This window comes from Vipera ursinii, assembly GCF_947247035.1.
Source record: "Vipera ursinii genome assembly, chromosome: 13".
Lineage (NCBI taxonomy): Eukaryota > Metazoa > Chordata > Lepidosauria > Squamata > Viperidae > Vipera > Vipera ursinii.
Genome location: NC_139526.1, coordinates 9966256 through 9988120, shown reverse-complemented (window position 1 = coordinate 9988120; position 21865 = coordinate 9966256). Strand labels below are relative to the sequence as shown.

General features: G+C 44.7%; 1 protein-coding gene across 1 annotated transcript in view; it reads right to left on the bottom strand.

Moving 5' to 3' along the window:
- Window positions 1-1489: 1489 nt before the first annotated feature.
- Window positions 1490-21865, bottom strand: part of SEPTIN12 (septin 12) — a 35707-nt gene continuing 15331 nt past the window's right edge. The window contains exons 3-10 of the mRNA XM_083373026.1: window positions 17383-17511; window positions 12821-12902; window positions 11207-11344; window positions 9702-9819; window positions 7949-8044; window positions 7036-7132; window positions 3527-3578; window positions 1490-1682 (exon numbers count right to left, since the gene is read on the bottom strand). Coding sequence (XP_083229152.1) covers window positions 1493-1682; window positions 3527-3578; window positions 7036-7132; window positions 7949-8044; window positions 9702-9819; window positions 11207-11344; window positions 12821-12902; window positions 17383-17511 — 902 coding nt within the window. The 3' untranslated portion in view covers window positions 1490-1492. The remainder of the gene's footprint in view (window positions 1683-3526; window positions 3579-7035; window positions 7133-7948; window positions 8045-9701; window positions 9820-11206; window positions 11345-12820; window positions 12903-17382; window positions 17512-21865) is intronic.

The following is a 21865-nucleotide window of genomic DNA, read 5'->3' as shown; positions in this document are numbered from 1 at the left end:
TCTTCCTTCCCCTTTTCTCTGCTAGGGTAGGTTAATGACTTTCCTTGGCTTGTTCTAAGTCTTTATGGTAACTTTGCACAATCAGCTATCCTTTGGCCTTGCTAATTTAGATCTTAAGAATCATAGTCCCAATAGAATTACAAAACGCTAGATAACCCGTGCCCTGTTGGATGGTTCTTTCAGAGGTATTTCTTTACCTAAACAGAAAAACAGCTGGGCTAAAATGCAGTGTGTGTGTGTGTGTGTGTGTGTGTGTGTGTGTGTGACTTCTGACTTCCTGCCATCTTGACCGTGGTTGATTGTTCTCCAGTAGCTGATAGTGAGTGTGGTCACCAGAGACCTAGGGTGGATCTGGTCTACCTGGTTGCCATTAGCTGAAGGAGAAGCCGGTCTACCCAATCTCTGGAGCTCCGTTCTACATCAAAGTTAAAGGGCCCCTGACAAAAAGAAAAAAGAAAAACTCCAATTCTTCTAAATTGGAATTTAATGTAATAACTGGAAAAACTCACAAGTTGACCAAAAGCCCTTTGTTCAGGAGTGTCAATGTCATGGAGGGAACCACAAACTCGGGCAATCGAGCAAATTCTGGAAAATGGAAGCGTTTCCCCAGGTCTCTTCTTCTGCATCAACACAGGACCAGGCTAGAAGAAATCTTCTGCATCGTCCCATGCCCATGGATCTCAGAACAAGAAGTATCCAGTAGGAGCATTCCACAGTCAGAAGCCCATAGCTTTGTACACGGTGGCAAAGGTCTCTTGTGCAGAAGATTGCTTGTGATATCTCATTCCTCCTGCTGTCCAAGTACTTTCAGATGAGTAATTTTGGTCCTATCAGTCAGTCCAGGTCACATAGAAAGGTTGTCTCTTCATCTGAAGACCATATTTGCTCTCATAAGTTCTTACAGCTACCAACCTCCCAGTCTGGGACAATCTACAATGAAGAGTCACCCTTTGGCCTGACAGAGTTTGTGAGCTCCGTCTCTGACCCAACGCAAAACCTTCAGAGTCTCTCCCCCAATCCACCCCCCAAGCGTGACAGGGAAGTAGCATGGAGCCCCTAGCTTTAGGATGAAACAAAAGAGAGAATTAGGGTGTGGTTTAAGGAAGAAAATAGGTCTGCTGGGGACAGTAGGCTCACACCCAAACCTCTGGAAAGAAGAACCTGCTTCCAAAGGCAGCATGGAGGTTTTCCTGGAGTGACGCACACAGCTTAGCTGAGAAGCAGAGGTCACAAAAAAGACAGCCACGTGGTGCAGGTGGGAAAGACTGTGAAAAGGTGGGCTAAATTGGCAGCTCTTCCAGTATTGCTCTTCTCCAAGGTGTGAAACTGGATGGAAGACAGATGAAAGGGAAGGTGTCCAGCAGTGGGGCATAGATGCTGAGAGGACACGGGGGTTACAGAGGGAATGTGATGTCTTCTGGGAACATTGCTCCAGCTAATTCCCCCCCCCCCCCAAAAGAAGAAGATGGAAGGGGAAAGCCATCTGCAGCAGCTACTGGAGCGGTGGTGGGGCTGAGGCGGTGCAGGGGAGACCATGCTGTCCCTGTGGCTCGTAAGTGAGGGAGCTCAGTGCCAGCCACCCGCCACCTTTGGCTAGCCGGTTGCTTTCATTGAGGCGCTGGATGCGGTATTGTTCATAATGTACACTGTGGGTGATGTCCTTGAGATCCTGGAGGTGAGACCTACAGAGAAGAAAAAGGGGCATCAACCACATCATTCAGTTAGAACTGAAAAAGCTTCTTGGATGAGAAGCAAAACCTTTTCAAGGAAAAAAACAACAACCCCAAGAAAGTCTAGTTGCCTTTTGGAAAAGCATCCGTGACCTGGATGGTTGAGAATCTCCATAGACATTGGCAAAAGTGGTTGGAAAGGGGGAGTTTCCCTTTTTTCCCGCCTTTTTCTTCTGTGTGTTCTGTACGCTGTTCTGTGATTTACCTCGTGACAATTTACCTCATGATGTAGTGATGTGCCTGACTATCTTGTTTACGGTAAATGTAGATGTAAAATATATTTATTGATATAAAACTACAAGTTTGTTTCAGCATCTCTGACTTCAATGGGACACCTGCTGTGCAATTCCCTGACAACTTCCTACCAATTCTCCATCGTTTAGCTCCCAAACTATTTCTCTCATCCCAGAAACTACCAGAATGGAATATACAACAACCATATCTCTTTCTGATAGCCTCTAGATCAGGGATCCCCAACCCCTGAGCCACAGACCAGCAACCGGTCCGTGGTCTGTTAGGAACCGGGCCACACAGCTGGAGGTGAACGGCAAGCAAGCAAATCCTACTGTTTGCGTGGGATCCAAATTGTGCACGACTCTTCGCCCCTCCCCCCAGCGCATGGAAAAATTGTCTTCCACCAAACTGGGCCCTGATGCCAAAAATGTTGAGGACTGCTGTTTTATATGACCATTTTTACATAGATGGTAAAGGATTGATCCGGTCCTTTTAAATGTGCTTAAACTTAAATGCTCCACTGCTCCAGGCCACTGTTCTCTTTCTGGTATTGCTTTGGCCTTGGTAAAATTGTCTACTTCTCACCAAGAAGGCAACTGAGGAGTAATTCCAGTTACAAGCTAGGGGAGGGGGAGGGGGGACTGTTAAAGATAAAATGTATGTTAAAACTTTTCAATAAAAAAAAAAGCTAGGGCTAAACTTTGTTACAGCAGCAGCTGGATTGCTGGGTTTCCCTGTTTGTTTGTTTGTTTGTTTGTTCGTTTATTTATTTATTTATTTATTTATTTATTTATTTATTTATTTATTTATTTATTTACTTACATCCAGCCTTTATTACTTTTATAAGCAACTCAAGCTGGTGGACATACTTAATACACCTCCTTCCTCCTATTTCCCCCCAAAACCGTGAGGTGGACTGAGCTGAGAGAGAGGAACTAGCCCAAAGTCACCCAGTTGGCTTTCATGCCTCAGGCAGGACTAGAACTCACCATCTCCTGGTGATTGGTTCAAAGTCACCCAGCTTCTTTTCAGGCCTAAGGTGGGAGTAGAACTCAGAGCCTCCTGGTGACTGGCTCAAAGTCACTCAGCTGGCTTTTATACCTAAGGCGAAACTAGAATTCCCAGTCTCCTGGTGATTAGCCCAAGGTCACCGAACGAGCTTTCAAGTTGGGATTCGAACTCACTGTCTCCCAATTTGTAGCCTGGTGCCTTAATTCAGAGATGGGGAACTATGGCACCATTATGACATGGATTTCCTGAAGCACCGTGGCTGGCTCTTATTAGCTGACCTCATACTACTCAGTTACACCAGTAAATATAGATCCAGTAAAAATACTCCAGGAATCCTCCACAATTTTAGCCCAGAATTCCTGCTGCACATACCGAGTGCATACCAAGGGCGATTACCGGATTGCCAAAGGAACATTGCCAGAACGGTCATCAAAATGCAAGAGTTGTGGCTCTCCTATTTCCTCTCTGATTGTCTCATTAGATTTCCAAACATTTCAAACCCCCCCCCCCCCAACTCAAAAATGGTTAAGATTCCCAAACCAACAACTTACCGGATTAAGAGATCCCGCAGCAAAGGAAACTCACAGTGGGCTGAGTTTTCCACTGAAAGGGAAGAACACAGAAGTGCATTTTGAAGCAGAACCAAGGGATAGTTTCAGCACTGAAAAAAGTGACTTTTTAAATAACAGGATATGGATTGTTTATGAAGATTGAATGTAAGATATGTACAAGCTAAAACGTTATTGATAAATGTAGTAATGATGTTTTTACTGAGTTGATATAATTAGAACTGCACTAGCTTGAATACGAGACAGTAAATGCTAAGGGAAAAAGAGAAGAAATATCTGATGTTGTAACCTGAGATTTCCACCAAAGATTTTGTTATTGAACTATTGATTAACCCAGTTACCACGTTGCTTTTTAAATACTCAAATGTAAAACTGAAAAATTAATAAAATATTATTTTTTTTAAAAAAAAGTGACTTTCACACTTGCCTTGCAGCATCCCTGTGGTCACGTGATCAAAATTCGGATGCTCGGCAACCAGCGTGCATTCATGATGGGTTGCAGCATCCCGGGATCACGCATTGATGGTGATATGTAAACAATCGCAATATGTAAAAAATTGTGACCTTCTGACAAGCAAAGTCAATGGGGCAGCCAGATTCACTTAATAACCGTGTTATTAACTGAACAACTGCAGCGGTTCACTTAGCAACTGTGGCAGGGTAGGTCGTAAGATGGGGCAAAACCCGCTTAATAACTGTCTCGCTTAGCAGTGGAGAGACGGGGCTCAGCCCCGATGGATGGGAAGGGGGATGTGTTGTTGTTGTTAGTTGCGAAGTCGTGTCCGACCCATCGCGACCCTATGGACAACCTTCCTCCAGGCCTTCCTGTCCTCTACCATCTTCTGGAGTCCATTTAAGCTCACGCCTACTGCTTCAGTGACTCCATCCAGCCACCTCATTCTCTGTCGTCCCCTTCTTCTATTGCCCTCAATCTCTCCCAGCATGAGACTCTTCTCCAGTGAGTCCTTCCTCCTCATTAGGTGGCCAAAGTATTTGAGTTTGAGCTTCAGGATCTGGCCTTCTAAAGAGCAGTCAGGGTTGATCTCCTCTAGGACTGACCGGTTTGATTGCCTTGCAGTCCAAGGGATTCGCAGGAGTCTTCTCCAGCACCATAGTTCAAAGGCTTCAATTCTTTGGTGCTCAGCCTTTCTTATGGTCCAGCTTTCACTGCCATACATTGCAACTGGGAAGACCATAGCCTTGACTATACGCACTTTTGTTGACAGGGTGATGTCTCTGCTTTTTAGTGTGCTGTCTAGATTTGCCATGGCTTTCCTCCCTAGGAGATGGCTAAACCGACCATTTGGATGAAAGAAAAAAACCAGAAGAACTTTTGTTTCCGCTTGGCGACTGTGGCTGGGTTTTGTGCTTGAGGTGGGGGGGAAAAATGAAACTTTGATCTGGGGTTTTACTGACTAGATTGGTTTGTTGTTATAGAAATGGCGAGCTTATGCTATTATGGAAAAGTAAAAAGTTGAGGTTCGGTGTTAACACGTCCTTCTACTGCAACAGAGGAAGTTGGAAGTTAATGCCTTTTTTTTTCTTTTTTTCCTTCTCCCTCTCACTTTTCTTTCCCTTTCCCCTCCGACTGTGTCCTACTATTTGTTTTTTTAATTTTGTATAATCTAGGACCTTGGAGTCCTAGTGGATGATCCTCTGCCCATGAGCCAGCAGTGTGCAGCAGCAGCCAAAAAAGCTAATACAATCCTGGGTTGTATAAACAGAGGCATAGAATCAGGATCACGCGAGGTATTAGTACCGCTTTATAAAACCCTAGTAAGACCACACCTGGAATACTGCAGCCAATTTTGGTCACCGTGTGACAAAAAAGATGTTGAGAGTTTGGAAAAAATTCAGAGAAGAGCAACTAAGATGATCAAACGCCTGGAGACTAAAACACAAAGAATGGCTGCAGGACTTGGGTTTGGTTAGTCTAAAGAAAAGAAGAAACAGGGGAGACATGATGGCTGTGTTCCAGTATCTGAGAGGCTGCCTCAAGGAAGAGGGTCAGGTTGTTCACCAGAACACCAGAGGGAAGGACGAGAAACAATGGTTGGAAACTGGCCAAAGAGAGAAGCAACCTGGAATTAAGGAGAAACTTCCTGACAGTGAGGACAATCAACCAGTGGAACAGATTACCCCCAGAAATCATGGACATTCCATCACTGGAGATTTTTAAGAAGAGACTGGACATTCACCTGTCTGAGATGGTACAGGTTCTCCTGCTTGAGCAGGGGGCTGGACTAGAAGACCTCCAAGGTCCCTTCCAGCTCTATTCTACTGTAATAAAATGTTACAAACTTGGGAAGTATGCGGTTGGCTCAGGTTAATTTTGATCAGGAAGTCCCTTTTTTGCTCAGCACCAGTAAATGGGAAGCTGAGTGAGTAGCAAGCAGCTGCTGGGCTCTGTGAAGGCCTAGGAAGGAAGCCAAAATCCTGCATAACCCACATTTTGCCTCCTGCTCCCTTCCCCAAGTTAAATTCTAGGCATCTCTTCAAGGAGGAGGAAGATGAAGAGCAGAGAATTCATTCATCTGATCTTCCTCCCTTTCAAACCGCCTCAATCCTCCCTCAATCCACTCAGCTGCAAGAGTCCTCGTTTCTCTCTCTCTCTTGCTCCTGCCAAAGGTTTGGCTTGAGCCATTGGATCAAATTTTGGAATTCCCAGCAAATGTTTTGAATGGCTCATGTCTTGCTGGGAATAAGTCTATGCTGAACGCTAGGGGGCGCCAGATTCCTAACTATTGCCTTGCCAATAGTGGTGTGGAAGAGACAGGAGAAACGTTTTGAAGCTCCTGTAGGTTTAATCCAGGGGTCTTCAAACTTGGCCCTTGTATGACTTGTGGACCTCAACTCCCAGAATTCCTGTTTTAATCAATAAAAGTGGTTTTCCCTGTTGCTCTATGAGTTTTTAAGAGAGTTTCCTCCCCTCCACCCCCCCATTTTATGACCTTTCTTGCCGTGCTGGTTAAGTGAATCACCAAAGATGTTAAGTTAGTAACACGGTTGTTAAGTCAGTTTAATTGGGCTTTCCCGTGGGAACCTGATTTTTCATGCCCGGCATTATTTATTTTTATTTTATTTATTTAATTTTTTTATACCGCCCTTTCCCAAAGGACTCAGGGCGGTTTACAGGGTATTTAAAAGAAAATCAATACAAAAGTTAAAAACAAATTTAAAAAGATTAAATGAGACCCTGAGGAAAATAAAAACCCAGTTAAAATTAAAAATTAAAAAATTCTCAGCCTGAGCCAGAGAGCTCGAAGAGCCAGGTCTTCAGGTCCCGGCGGAATGAACGGAGATCGGGGGCAGTCCTAATCATTTGTGGCTACGTAAGGATTCTAGGCTGGCCCCCTTTTTAACTCCACCCACAGATTCTGCCACACTCAAGCATGCAGAACAAAGGGAGCAGGTTCACTCCAGAGTCTTCCTTGTTTGGACTTTTCTCAGATGGACCTCTGCAGGCCAGCTCTTCCTCCAAGAAGCCTTACCTTCAATGGTCCCCCACTTGGTCTTACGACCCAGGACCTTCTTCCCATTCACCTGGTGTTCCTTGTCAGCACCCACCACTGCAAAGGGGATTTTCTCCTGGATTAAGAGAAGCAGAAGGAGGTGAGGAATCCTGTGAGGTCACATAGAAAAAAGTCAGCGGAGTCTAATATGTATTCACATGTATCACATGTCTGAGAGACTCAGAGCATCCAGAACTTCACCTAAACTGAAACACACCTTCAGAAGCTGATCACGTTTCAATCCAATAGAGAATTACAAGCTGTTTAGTTTTTTTTAAAAAAATGCCAACAGAAGTACATTTCAAAATCCAACTTTGTTAGTAGACCTCATGACTGGGTGTCTTGTAATTGCCATGTTGTCTAGCCAAGATCGATATTTAAAACCTAGCAAGGATGTGGGACGCGGTGGCTCAGTGGGTTAGGATGCTGAGCTTGTCGATCAGATGGTCGGCCGTTTGGCGGGTCGAATCCCGAATGCCGCGTAACAGAGTGAGCGCCTGTTACTCGTCCCAGCTTCTGCCAACCTAGCAGTTTGAAAGCACGTAAAAATGCAAGTAGAAAAATAGGGACTACTCCGGTGGGAAGGTAACAGCGTTCCGTGCGCCTTTGGCATCTAGTCATGCCAGCCACATGACCACGGAGACGTCCTCGGACAAGCACCGGCTCTTCGGCTTTGAAACAGAGATGAGCACCGGCCCCTAGAGTCGGAAACGAGTAGCACGCATGTGCAGGGGAACCTTTACCTTTACCTAAGGATGTGGACGAAGAAAGGAAGGTAATGCTGTAAAAAAAAATGTTCCTGAAAAATAACGTGTAGCTTAAGCTGAGCCCCAAATCTAGCCATGAATCCTCCATAATGTTCTTCCCATCCTGTTGACCACCATGGACTTACCCGGATTTTATCGTTCAAAAGCCGATCATCCGGGTCATCGTCAAAGTCAACTTGGGGGTAAACATGGATGCCGTGGGCCTTCAGGTCTTTCTGGACCTGCCAAGATAAAAAATGGTAATCATAATCATGACCAGGAGGAGAACATTCCTTCATGGAAGGATCAACAAGTATCATATAGAAGCAAAACTGATCTGTGGCGCGTCGTGATGTTCTTGATCAACCCCCAAAGTGCAGGTTTTTCTTTTCTTTTTGTCGCTCGATTTACAGAAATGCTGTAAATCTCTTTATGGAGTCAAATTAACCATGAAACCTAGATAAATTTTGTAATTGGATGCTTCTCTGTTTACAAACAAAATATCAAGTCCAAACCTTACCCTGAGATAAACTTTTTGGATTTTTCTCCCCTTTAAGAAAGCCTTGGTGGAGCAGTGGGCTAATGCCTCCTTAAGTAACACCAGCTGCCTGCAATTAGTGCAGGTTCGCGTCCCACCAGGCTCAAGGTTGACTCAGCCTTCCATCCTTCCCAGGTAGGTAAAATGAGGACCCAGATTGTTGGGGGCAATTAAGCTGACTTTGTAATAATGCCGCTTGGGGGGGGGGAGCGAAAGCCCTAATAAGCAGGCATATACATAGAATGAAGGCTATTGCTAAGCACATTGATTTGTGCTTCTTAGATTGTAAGCCGCCCTGAGTCTTCGGAGAAGGGCGGGATATAAATGGGATAAAAAAAGAAAAAGAAAGCATCTGTTATTTCAAGATGGCCAGGTCAGTTTTATTCTTGGACCATGGTAGTATTAAGCCCAGCATTCAAAGTCAGAATGGGAAATTCTGGGAGCTGAATTTCTTAAAGCTCTTAAAAGTTGTTGAGGCTGAGAAACCCTGAGTTAGAATCTTGACTCTGAATTATAGATTCAGAATGTCTAAGCCTATCTAAAGCCCTCTTCGCTTCATTTTATTCCTAACACAAACAAGATGACTTCTTTGAGTTTCTCATACTTTCCATTTTTCCAGGACTTGCTTTTCCGTAATGGCAACGGATGGAAACTAATCAAGCAGAGAACCAACCTAGAACTAAGGATAAATTTCCTGACAGTGAAAACAATCAGCGGAACAGCTTGCCTCCAGAAAGGCAATGGCAATAACAATAGCACTTAGACTTATATACCGCTTCACAGTGTTTTACAGCCCTCTCTAAGTGCTTTAAAGAGCCAGCCTGTTGCCCCCCAACAATCTGGGTCCTCATTTTGCCAACCTCGGAAAGATGGAAGGCTAAGTCAACCTTGAGCCGGTGAGAATCGAACTGCCAAAGTGTTGGCAGTCAAGAATCAGCAGAATTAGCCTGCAATACGGCATTCTAACCACTGCACCACCACAACTCAGAAGTTGTGGGTGCTCCAACGCTGGAAGCTTTCAAGAAGAGACTGGACAGCCACTTGTCTGGAAATGGGACCGGGCCTCCTGCTTGAGCAGGGGGCTGGACTAGAAGACCTCCAAGATCCCTTCCAAATCTGTTATTCTGGTATTCTCCCCTTTCTCTAGGTCAACCAGTGGTGGGATTCAGCCAGTTCGCACCAGTTTGGCAAAATTGGTAGCCAATTTTTTGTTGCCCAGGCCCAGAATGGACTTCCGGAAGCGGCATCCACACAGAGAACCGGTTGTTCATGTATTTGAATCCCACCACTGAGGTCAACCCACCATTCTGTCATTAAGGAACCTTCTGGGTTTCTCCTGGCACAGGTAGTAGTTCTCTTACCCTCTGTTTAAACTCTGCCCTTTCCTCCAGGGTCAGGGTGTCCGCTTTGGCGATGACGGGCACCACGTTGGTGATCTTACTGAGACGTCTCATGAACTCCAGGTCCAAGGGGCGGAGCCTGAGGGGAAAAGACACTCAAGAAGACCCGCCTCTGCGATGTGAACCGAACGGCCGTCACCTTGAAGCCTATTGGTTTTTTTTTATTGAAAAGTTTTACAATACATTTTAAGTATACTCCATCCCTCCCCCTGCCCCCCCACATCCCCACCCTCCCTCCCTCCCCCCCTGACTTCCCAGAGCTGAAAGCAGGGTATTGCCTCTAACCAGTGCTTTTTTTGTAAAAGAAAAAGGTGCCGGAACTCACACGTCAACCCGCCTTGCCTAACCTACAAGGTTCCATCCCAAAAAGGTGCCGGAACTCCGTTCTGAACGTTCTATGAGAAAAAAAGCCCTGCCTCTAACAAGCTTAAACTAAAATATGTTAACTATCTATGAATACACTTTAAATCCAATCGCACTTTAACTCCCCTTATACATAGATAAATAATAGTACATCTTATAATTCAAATACTCATTCATATGCTAAATGAAATTTTTTAGTCCCATATTTATTCTGAATATATTCAATCCATCTTCTCCATTCTGAGATATATCTCTGTTGCGATTGTTCTTTCAGGTATCCTGAAATTTTTGCCATTTCTGCCAGGTTTGAAACTTTAAGTCCACTCTTCTATAGTCGGCAGTTCCTTCTTCTTCCAATATTGGGGAACCAAAAGTCTTGCTGCCGTTATTAAATTCAACATCAATTTAAGTTTCTATAACCGTACAATCGGTAATAATACCCAATAAAAATAACTGTGGGGTAAACCTTATCTTTTTCTTAAATATCTTCTGCATATTCCACCAAATTTTAATCCAAAAAACTTTAACTTTTTTTTACAAGTCCACCACATATGATAATAGGTTGCATCCTCACAACCACACCTCCAGCATTTAGGCTGATAATTTGGATACATACATGCTAATTTTTTAGGATCTAAGTGCCACCTATAAAACATTTTATAAAAATTCTCCCTTTGAAGCCTGTTGTTGCTGGGGGGTTTCCCCCTTCCCTGGAGAAGTTCCCTGAAGCCCAACTGCTCAAACACCTAGGGTGGTGGATTTCAAAGATCCACCTGTCATGGGTTCTCCCCATCCTTTGATGGGAAGTGCAATCTAAAGACCATCTACATAAGATTCTGTGTTTATTTGTCTTGTCTATGGCCGGCTGGCTAAAGAAGATAGTTGCGCTGTTCCTTTAAGAGTTTCCTGCAAGTCCCGGGGTTGTCATTTGGACAGCCAAGCTAAAAGCAGATTCAGAGCATAGGAATGGACAATGAAAGTGATCTTGGAGATCAGCAGTCTTCTCAATGCTTTGCTCTGAACAGAGCTGGCCTAGCTTTCTGTGACCACCTGTTTGCTTTTAATGAGTGGGGGCTGGACTCTCATCGCAAAGGAGGACTTACCAGTGACCTGTGGGGGGGACAAAATACACGCAGGCGTGTACACGGGTGTCTGGGATTTTCTGCTTGCGATTAATCAGGACCTCCTCTTTCAAATAACGCTCATACTGGTCATTGATGTACTGAATGATGGGTTCCCAGCTGTGAGAAAGGAAGAAGCAGAGAGTCAGCTTCCTGGACTGTTGTGAGCCACCCCTGCTGCTTATCGCTCAAAACAAAGACACAAACAAACAGTGGGTACACTTCTTTGAAAAAGTACCTTCATTCAAAGAACATCAAGCTGTTCTTCCTTCAGCAAAGCCACTTTTTAAATGGATTAACCAGAACAGGGCTAGGCAACCTTGACTCTTTTATGACTCGTGGACTTCAACTCCCAGAATTCCTGAGCCAATTCCTGGGCGTTGAAGTCCATGAGTCATAAAAGAGCCAAGGTTGCCTAGCCCTGAACTAGAAGAAGGGGTGTCTGTTGCCCGTCAAAGGCTGGTAACTTGAAATCTACATCCTAGCTGTAATGGAAACGGGGAAAACGATGTCATACGAATCAACTTACATCATCCACATAATGACAAGATGCAACTGACATAATTTGCCCTTTCTTGATACCGTTGTCTGCCCACCTTGCTTTTTGTCATCTAGAAGTTTTCTTAAATGTCAAATGTCCTGCAATCACACCTTTTTAATTTGTCAAGCGTTATGCCTTCGCCACAAGCCTGTGTTACATCCAGATTTGTTAACAGCAGCATGCTCTCTCCAGGCAGTCCTCGGCTTAAGGGCCACAATTGGGGGGGGGGACAGAATTTCCATTGCTAAGAAGGGGGTTGGTTGAGCGAGTTGCAAACAATTTCACAACCTTTTTTTTGCCACGGCTGTAAAGTGAATCCTTGCTTTTGTTAAGTAAATCCTGCGGTCATCAAGAGAATCCAGGTTCCCCCATTGATCTTGCTTGTTGGAAGCTGGCTTGGGAAGCCACAAATAGGGATTATATAAACTGGGATGCAGCAGTCCATGTTAGTTACCTTGCCTGTTGGAAGCTGGCTGGGAAAGCCACAAATGGGGATTATATAAATTGGGATGTGGCAGTCCAAGCACCCAAATTTTGATCACATCATCCTTAGAAATTCTGCAATGGTTGTAAGGGTGAGCACTAGTCGTACGTCACTTTTGTCAGTGCTGTTGTAACTTTGCATGGTCCCTAAATGAATCGTTGTAAGTCAAGGACTACCTATATAGCATCCCATGCTGAAATTATGTAGCCAGATATGGTAATAAAAATGGAGAGTGTGACTGCGACGGAGCCCATAAACCTTGGCTCATTTTGCACAGGCCTCCATGGCCCTGTTGGCGCTGCCAGCTTGACTTTTTTTTTGACCCCCACCCTCAGATAACCTTGTATGGAGCAAAAGGCAAAGCTTTGGTGGTTGATTGTTTTAGATCCATTTAAAAGCTTCTCCTGCTTTGGGCAGTAAAATGCCCCCTCCCTAATTAAGCCACTCTTAAAGGAGGGTGGCCTTTAAAAAAAGGACATATAAGTTGAATGAATGAATGAATGAAATTTGAATAAAGGAAATCAATGCCAGATCTTCCGTGTGAGATGCTAGGGATCTGTCACCTTCTTACCAGTTTTGATTGTTAATCTGGTCCCCAAATCCTGGGGTGTCCGTTACCGTCAGCTTCATCTTCACTCCTTTTTCTTCAACAACTGTCAGAGGGAGAGGACATTCAGTTAGGTCATGTTTCCAAATCCAGACTGAGACTCACCTGCTTCCTTCCTGCTTTTCAACTGCAGGCTGGGGGGGGGAACATTCTCCCACCACCCTAAAAGTCAACTAAGCTCCATCTCTGTTGATGTTCCAGAAGTCCCTCAAGACCTGCTTTGGTCACCCAGAATTGGGGTCCCAGGGAACCAATGACACCTTAAGATGGCTCCTCTATTCATATATATTCCTCCTCTCCACGCCCGTGGCTTGTATAGTTTACTTGGTAATATATTTTAAGTTCTAAACAATGATTGCTTCATATTTTTATAATGATCCCATATTTATAAATGTTGTTTTTATTTGATTGTTGTACGCTACCCTGAATTCCTTCTTGTGCAATGGATGGAAAGAAGGAAGGAAAGAAAGAAAGAAGAAAAAAACAAATAGATAGATAGAAATAAATAAAGAGAAAGATAGATAGAAAGAAAGGTGTGTGTGTGTGTGTGTATATATATATATGTATGTATGTATGTATGTATATATATATGTATATATGTATATATGTATATATATATATGTATATATATATACACACAATATATATATACTGTATATATGTGTGTGTGTATATATATATATAGTATATATATATATATATATATATATATATATATATATATATAGAGAGAGAGAGAGAGAGAGAGAGAGAGAGAGAGAGAGAGAGAAATAGATAGATAGACAGACAGACAGACAGACAGACAGATAGATAGATATGATAGATAGCTCTATAGATTGATTGATAGATCAATAGATAGATGGACAGGTGGATAGGTCATTCTGATGGTCAGGATGAGGAGTGGATTAGCGACTCCTTGAACTTTTCAAATCAATGCCAGGTGCAGGGACTCCTGATGGGATTTAGAATTGGGGGCAGGTGGGGACAAAGACCCTTTATTTCTGTGGCTGAGGCTGAAAGGCTACAGAAAAACCTGCTGAAATGGGGCACCCCAAGGTCCTCAAAGGTGCCTGAGGTAAAGGATGAAGGATCCTCCCCTACTCCATGTGCAACTAGGCAGAGCTTACCCCCTTAGCATCTTCCCCTGGATGCTGAAAAGACCCTTCAACTTTGGGTAGGATGCGAGTACTGCCTTCGAGAAACCTCTTCCTCGGTCTCCTCCCCAGCCTGGCCCCTTCTGGGGAGTGGGTGGGGAGGGGGGGGTCTCTGATCTCAAACTCCGAGGCCAGTGGTGGGCTCTCCCTTTTGGAAGAATGACAGCATTTCTCCCCCCCCCTTCTGAAAAGCAGCATGAATTTCCTGGGAGGGTAGCTATGGCAACGCTCTAATGGGTCAGTGGGAGTCTTGCACAAGACCCCTTTTGTTTCCAAGAGCTGAAACGAGCAGGCCCAGCTCCTTTCAAACCCGGGTGGGTAAGTGAGGAGTGGGAGGAGGAGGAGGGGGCAGTTTGAAGGATGTGGAAGAAGAATAGTCTAGTTTAGATAGCACAATAAAGGGGCCTGCTTTTTTTCATCGACCCAGTGAGCCAACTTCACTTGGAATCCTTCCTCCCCTCCCGGTTTGCCCCATCCTGAGGTTGCTTCCAGCACACAATCCCTCTCCTGGGCAGTCAGCAGTCCAGCTATTTTTCAAAAGGAGTTATCCCTCCGTTCTTGCAAAACTGTTGGTGATTTCCTCCAGTCCTGTAGAGAGGTTTCCCAGTTAGGAACCACACAATGTTTCTACTACTGCTTTTAGAGCATAGCATCACAGGGTGGGAAGGGATCTTTCAGGTCTTCTAGACCAACCCCCTGCCCATTGCAGGAGATCCTATACTGTTCTGGACAAATGGCTGTCCAGTCTCTTCTTGAAAACCTCCAGTGAGCTTCCAGAGGTAAGCCCTTCCACTGGCTAATTGCTCTCACTGTCAAGAAATTTCTCCTTAATTCTAGATTGCTTCTCTCCTTGATTAGTTTCCATTCATTGCTTCTCATCCTGCCTTCAGGTGCTTTGGAGAATAGCTTGACTCCCTCTTCTTTGGGTCAGCCCTTCAAGTATGGAAGAATGCTACCTTCCTAGTCTCTCTTTCTCTCTCTTTCCTTCTCTCTCCCTCCCTCGCTCTCTCCCCCTCTCCCTCTCTCTTTCTCTCTTTCTCCTTCTCTCTCTCTCCCCTCTCCCCTTCCCTCTCTCTCCCTCTCCCTCTCTCTCCTCCTCTCCCTCTCTCTCTCTTCTCTCCTTCTCTCTCTCTCTCCCCCCCTCTCCCTCCCTCTCTCTCCCCCTCTCTTTCTCTCTCTTTCCTTCTCTCTCTCCCCCTCTCCCTCCCTCTCTCTCTCCCTTTCTCTCTCTCTCTCTATCCCCTCTCCCTCCCTTTCTCCATCTCTCCCCCTCTCTCTCTTTCTCTCCTTCTCTCTCTCCCTCCCTCTCTCCCTCTTTCTCTTTCTCTCTCTCCCTCTCTCTCCTTCTCTCTCCCTCTCTCCCCCCTCTCCCTCTCCCCCTCTCTCTTTCTCTCTCTTTCCTTCTCTCTCTCCCCCTTCTCCCTCCCTCTCTCTCTCCCTCTCTTTCTCACTTTCTCTGTCTCTCTCTCTCCCCTCTCCCTCCCTCTCTCCCTTTCTCCATCTCTCTCTCCCCCTCTCCCTCTCTCTCACTTCTCTCCTTCTCTCTCTTTCCCTCTCTCTCTCCCTCCCTCTCTCCCTCTCCCTCTTTCTCTTTCTCTCTCTCTCTCTCTCTCTCCCCTCTCCCTCTCTCTTTCTTTCTCTCTCCCTTTCTCTCTCTCTCTCCCTCTCTCTCTTGTTCTCCAAGATATGAGACAGAAAATAATATTGTTTTCGTTTTTTTAAAACAGGAAGCTTTGTCCACAGGGCCAAAATGGTTACTGATCAAAGCAAGCATGGAATTATTCTTGCTAAATCAATCAATGCTTTATTATGGTCACAGGCCAGAATCAAAAAATGAAGACATTAAAATCAAACAAAGCAGAGCGAGACATAATATTATATTACAGTTAGTGGTGAGGTCATCGATGGGCAACAAAATCTGCCCGATTTTACCAACGGTGTAGCAGAATTTAGCTACGTTCAAGGAGACTGCGCCTTACTGATCTAACAGCTGTCTATAAAAGAGATCACATTTTTCCCCTGGATATTTTACATTATTCAATTTCTTATTGAATTAACCACATCACTGGATCTAGGCTTTGCATTCACACATTCTTCTTGTCTGGGTTTGTAACAGAATAGTCTGTTGGAGGTATCCAGATACCACCTTAGCTTGTTTAGGTTGGGTATACTGGCCCAACACAGAAAACCCAATCAGCAGATTAAGTGTGTTGGATGAACACCATGTATATCATCTTTTGAACTAGCATAGAAAATCAAAATAGCTTTACCAAGCTAAGGGTGATGGAGAAAAGGGATGGAGAAGCAAAATTCATTGCTGATTCAATGTCATCAGATTTCTGATCACGTTCCAATGAGAGCTCTGGACTTTGCAAGTCCACCCAAAGGACTAATACATGATACGATTCTCTTGAATGCCTTAGCCATCTTAGGCTCAGCAGCTGGGTTCACACGACGTATTTAACTCTAAACCCAGGTTGAGAACCCAAAATTGCTGTTTACAAGTCAAAATTGCCATTCAATACTCAGTGGCCAGAAAACAACAACCAGATCCTGGCTCATATACCATGCTAAAAACAATATGTGTGGTTTTCTTATCGTACCATAGAAAAGAATATTTGTAGCTCGGGGTTGAATCATAGAATCCTTGGGACATGCTGAGCTTGATGATTTGCTTATAGATGTTTCATGACCCAACTAGGTAATATACTTAACCAAGGAGAAAACCACCAGCTCTTCAACACTGGCAGGGCAAATTACTGTATATAACCATGGAGCAAACCCCACTTCTTTCTTGAACTGATGATGTTACCTAGTTGGGTCATGAAACGTTTGCAAACCAACCACCAAGATCAGAGAGCATCAAGGACCCCACAGTCCTTCTCCTCCTCTCCTTCTCTTTCTTCTCCACTCTGTAAACCCCATTCCCTTCCACTGATGACGTTACCTAGTTGGGTCATGAAACGTTTGAAAACAAACTACCAAGCTCGGGGATTTCCTAACTCGTATTTTAAACTTATCCAGCGTAGTTTCAAAATCCAACCAAACAGCTCTCTAGCGAGCAACTTCCCTACAAACACAATTCCTTTCTACCCGGAAACTTATCATGCAATTTGTAAGGCTAGTTTAAGACAGGAACTAAAGACCGGAAGAATTAAATGTCTGTCTGTATAGCCAGAACACAAAAGGAAAAACACAACAATATTCATTTGCGACCTCGACGTGAGATGAATGAGGAAGAATATATAAAATCCCTAGTGGTTTTTCTAGACTTGTGGTGGACCTACTCGAATGAAGATGGCCAAAAGGGAGAGGAAAAGACACTTTCTCTCCAAAACAGAAGCAAGGAGCCAGCTTCTTCACATTACTTACTATGTGTGACAGAGAGCAGCTGCACAGTTTTGGGAATACGCTCCTCATACCCGGAACAGGCTGATTTCCAGCTGATCTTGGATTTAAACAGGGTGTTGACCATGGTGGACTTGCCAAGGCCACTTTGTCCTGCAGGAGGAGAAAGAAGGAGGTGGCGTAAAACATCCCAAACTCTGTTAAGTAGCAGGTAAAAGAACTCTTAATATGCCCCTGCACTGTCTTAAATATAGGAGCAATGATTGCTTAAAAAGGTAAAGGTTCCCCCGCACATGCGTGCTAGTCGTTTCCAACTCTAGGGGCCGGTGCTCATCTCCGTTTCAAAGCCGAAGAGCCAGCGCTTGTCCGAGGACGTCTCCGTGGTCATGTGGCCAGCATGACTGGACGCCAAAGGCTCACAGAACGCTGTTACCTTCCCACCGTAGTGGTCCCTATTTTTCTACTTGCCTTTTTACGTGCTTTCGAACTGCTAGGTTGGCAGAAGCTAGGACGAGTAACAGGCGCTCACTCTGTTACGCGGCACTCGGGATTCGACCCGCCAAACTGCCGACCTTCTGATCGACAAGCTCAGCATCCTAACCCACTGAGCCACCGCGTCCCTAATGATTCCTTAGGAAACTACAAAATGTTGGATGTCTATGGAGATTCTCAGTCATCCAGGTCATGATTTTCTCAAAGATGTTTCCCCACCACCACCACCAAAAAACAAAAACAAAAAAATTGGACTTGCTTTGCAAGATCAAATCTAGGTTGGACACCAGGACCAGAGATTTACTCTTCCAGGCTTTTGGACTCAAAAAAGGTATGATGCCTGATTAAATGAAGCTTCTTGGATGAGAAGTGAAATGTCTTCAAGGAAAAAACAAGAAAGTCTAGACAAGAAATGTTGACTTCTGTCAGAATGATAGATTATCCCCCCCACGCGTGCGTGCACACACACACACACACACACACACACACACCTGTAATTTTCTGAAAGGCATGCAATTGGCTTCATTAATACATAAACTGGTTTTATTCAATTGCTTTAAAGGAGATCGCTTGATTGGACTTTGGTGGACCCTAACCCTAACCCTAGGACAGGGGTCTTCAAACCTGGCCCTTTTATGACTTGTTTGAAGACCCCTGCCCTGGGACACCTTCAGGAAGAAGAACTATAGAATAAGCCAAGTCAAAATAAGAAAATCTGCTCTTTAAATGAAACAAGCCCTTAGGAAGCCTGGAGCTCCTTCTCAGAATACAAAAGTTGCCATTTTTCCATCCTTGAATACCGATGGCCCACTGGGGGTCTGCTAGACTGTCAGGAAGAGAAGGTCCTCATCAAAGCTACATCTCCTTCTGACTGACAGCAAACTGTTGGCCATGGCGGGCTAAAACAGGAGAAGACGGTTGGTAATAAAACACTGGCTCCATCTTGCATTTCTCAGATTTTTCTCCTCCAGGACATAGGACCTTCTCACCTTTGGCCTCAGTTGGTCAAGATGTAGTTTCTGGAGGCCTCCCAATTAGGTATGAGTAGAAGGGAGCGCAGTTCTCTTCCATCAGCAAAGAGATAAAGAAGAACCTTTGAGAAGTTTTTTTTTTAAAAAAAGTGTGTGGGCTGCACAGGGGCATGAAATTTAGAGCATAGTAAGATGGGCTCCAAAACGGAGTAAAAGAAACAGAAACACACCAATCAGAAATGAATGAAAATATGGGACTACAAAGTATCATTTAGCATTTGAATAGTTATTAGTTATTGTAATTAGAGGCTATCTTATTTTTCATTTCTATGGTTAAGGAGAGTTAAAGTGCGATAGGGTTCAAAGTGTAATTATAGTAATTAGATTATTTTAGAGTAAGATTGTATGATGTAATACCCTGTGTTCGGCTCTGGGAAGTCAGGGGGGGGGTTGTTGGGATGGGAGGGATGGGGAGAGGGGTGGGGTGGATGGGGTATATGTTTTAAAAATGTATTTAAAAAATGAATGAAAATCTAAAACCCTCTTACACGTTGACTTCTGCTCATGGATACAGATAGCTGCACGTTACAGAAATTCATTAAAGGGATGGGCTGCCTGAGATCTTTGGCTGACATGTGTTTCTCCTTTCTCCTCTCTCTTCCCCCCCTCTCTCTCCATCTTTCCATCCATCCATCCATCCCTCTCTCCACCCACTCACTCACCTAGGTAAAGGTAAAGGTTCCCCGGCACACGTGTGCTAGTCGTTTCCAACTCTAGGGGCCAGTGCTCATCTCCGTTTCAAAGCCGAAGAGCCAGTGTTTGTCCAAGGACATCCCTGTGGTCATGTGGCCGGCATGACTAGACGCCAAAGGCGCATGGAATGCTGTTACCTTCCCACCGTAGTGGTCCCTATTTTTCTACTTGCATTTTTATGTGCTTTCGAACTGCTAGGTTGGCAGAAGCTGGGATGAGTAACAGGTGCTCACTCTGTTACGCGGCACTCGGGATTCGACCCGCCAAACTGCCAACCTTCAGATCGACAGGTTCAGCGTCCTAATCCACTGAGCCACCACATCCCTCACCTATCCATCATCTTATCCATCCATCCATCCATCCATCCATCCATCCATCCATCCATCCATCCATCCATCCATGTAATCTAATCTAATCTAATCTAATCTAATCTAATCTAATCTAATCTAATCTAATCTAATCTACCCACCGACCAGAACCTTGAATTGCACCTGGAAACACACTGGCAATCCATGCAGCCCCCAAAGCAGTGGTGCCAGGTACCCAACACATTATTACACTTCTGTTATTAACACTTGTCATTTCTTTGGGACCAACATCACCACGCACTGGAATAAGACTATGGTCAGAACTTCATCTCCATTGGCCAACCTGAGGCGAGACACTGAGGTTTCCCAGAGACTGTAGACCTCTCACACGTTGCAAATTATTCATTTTATCTCTCATTGGGTGAATGTCCTGCCTGTGTTTGGAGGGTGGGGGTGGCGAAGATGGGAAATAGAGCTTCTGCTTAAAGTGGTCATTATCTAAGTCTCATGAGATGGAACAGTCTTCTTAATTAACCCAAACCCTTCAGAGCTTCATTTTGCTTCTTGCTTGTTTATCTCACATCTCTCCAAAGAGACTTAATCTGGTCTGCGGGGTCTATTTTTCCCCTCCCTATCCAAAGCATTTCTGGTCTTCTCCCTCCCCCTCTCCCCCCAAACACGCATTGCACACACCCCTCTCAAGTTCGAGAAAGTCAAAACCTCTGGGCTCGGGAGGGGGAGAAGAGCTTCCCAGGCGTGATCAAAACCAGATGTGTGCAACCAGATGTTCAAGGGTCAAAGGAACCACAGCTGGGATGTCTTCCTGCCTTTCCAGTCCTGGTCTGCAATTGGTCAATGCAACACCCCCAGGAAGGGGGCTCAGGCAAGCCACCGGAACAGCCCGCCGCCCCACCGACGGAGCAAAACTGGGGCAGGAAAGCAGGAAAATAGAGGGGAAAGGACACCCAGGGTCTTGAAAACAGCAATCTTGATTGGAAGACGGTACAGTTCCAGCATTTAGCCGAAGAGAGGAGGATTAGATTTTCTCCTTGGATAACTGGGATAATTAGAAAGCAGTGGCCAGCTTTTTAAGCTGTGGAGTATACAGCAAGGGTGGTGTGTTTTCTTAGGGGGGAGGAAAGTCATCTCAAATTCAGGGTCAACTTCTTTTCAAGTGCACATGGGCTTACATTTTTCTGGAGAGCCTTCAGACAAACACCAAAGATGGAACATCTGGAGCAGTTGCTTCTCGACCTTGGCAAGACTTAAGATATGTGCACGTCAACTCAGAATTCCATAGAATAAGAGAACAGAATAACACAATTGGAAGGGACCTTGGAGGTCTTCTAGTCCAACCCCCTGCTCAAGCAAAGACCCTATACCAGTGGTGGAGAACCTATGGCATGCGTGCCAGAGGGGAGCACCCAGAGCCCTCTCTGTGGGCACGCGCACCTCGCTCTTTGGCTACGTTTTTGCAGGAAAAAGCCATTTCTCAAGCCCCTTCCTAGCCAAAACAAGCCTCCGGAGCGAGCCTGCTGTTTTCAGCTTTGAATTCTATCAAGTCTGACACCAGAAACAGACTAACAGATGACCTGAGTGCGTTGCCCTCAAACTTACAAAGTATGAGCCAAGGTTAGACAAATGATCAGCATGCATACAACAGCAAAAACCACATTAATTGTTCAAAAGCATGCCAAATGCAAACTTTTACCTTTTAGTACAAAGTTGTTTGCATCATTGAAAGCTTTGTCATTGTGTTTTTTTTCTTTTAAGACAAAAGATGTTAATGTACAAGTTGTTTTTTTCTAAACCAAAACCTCGGTATTCAGGTTCAATTGCCGTTTGCAATAAATAAATGGGTTTTGGGTTGCAGTTTGGGCACTCGGTCTCTAAAAGGTTCGCCATCGTTGCCCTATACCAGGGGTAGGCAACCTCGGCTCTTTTATGACTTGTGGACTTCCAGAATTCCTGAGCCAGTTGGCT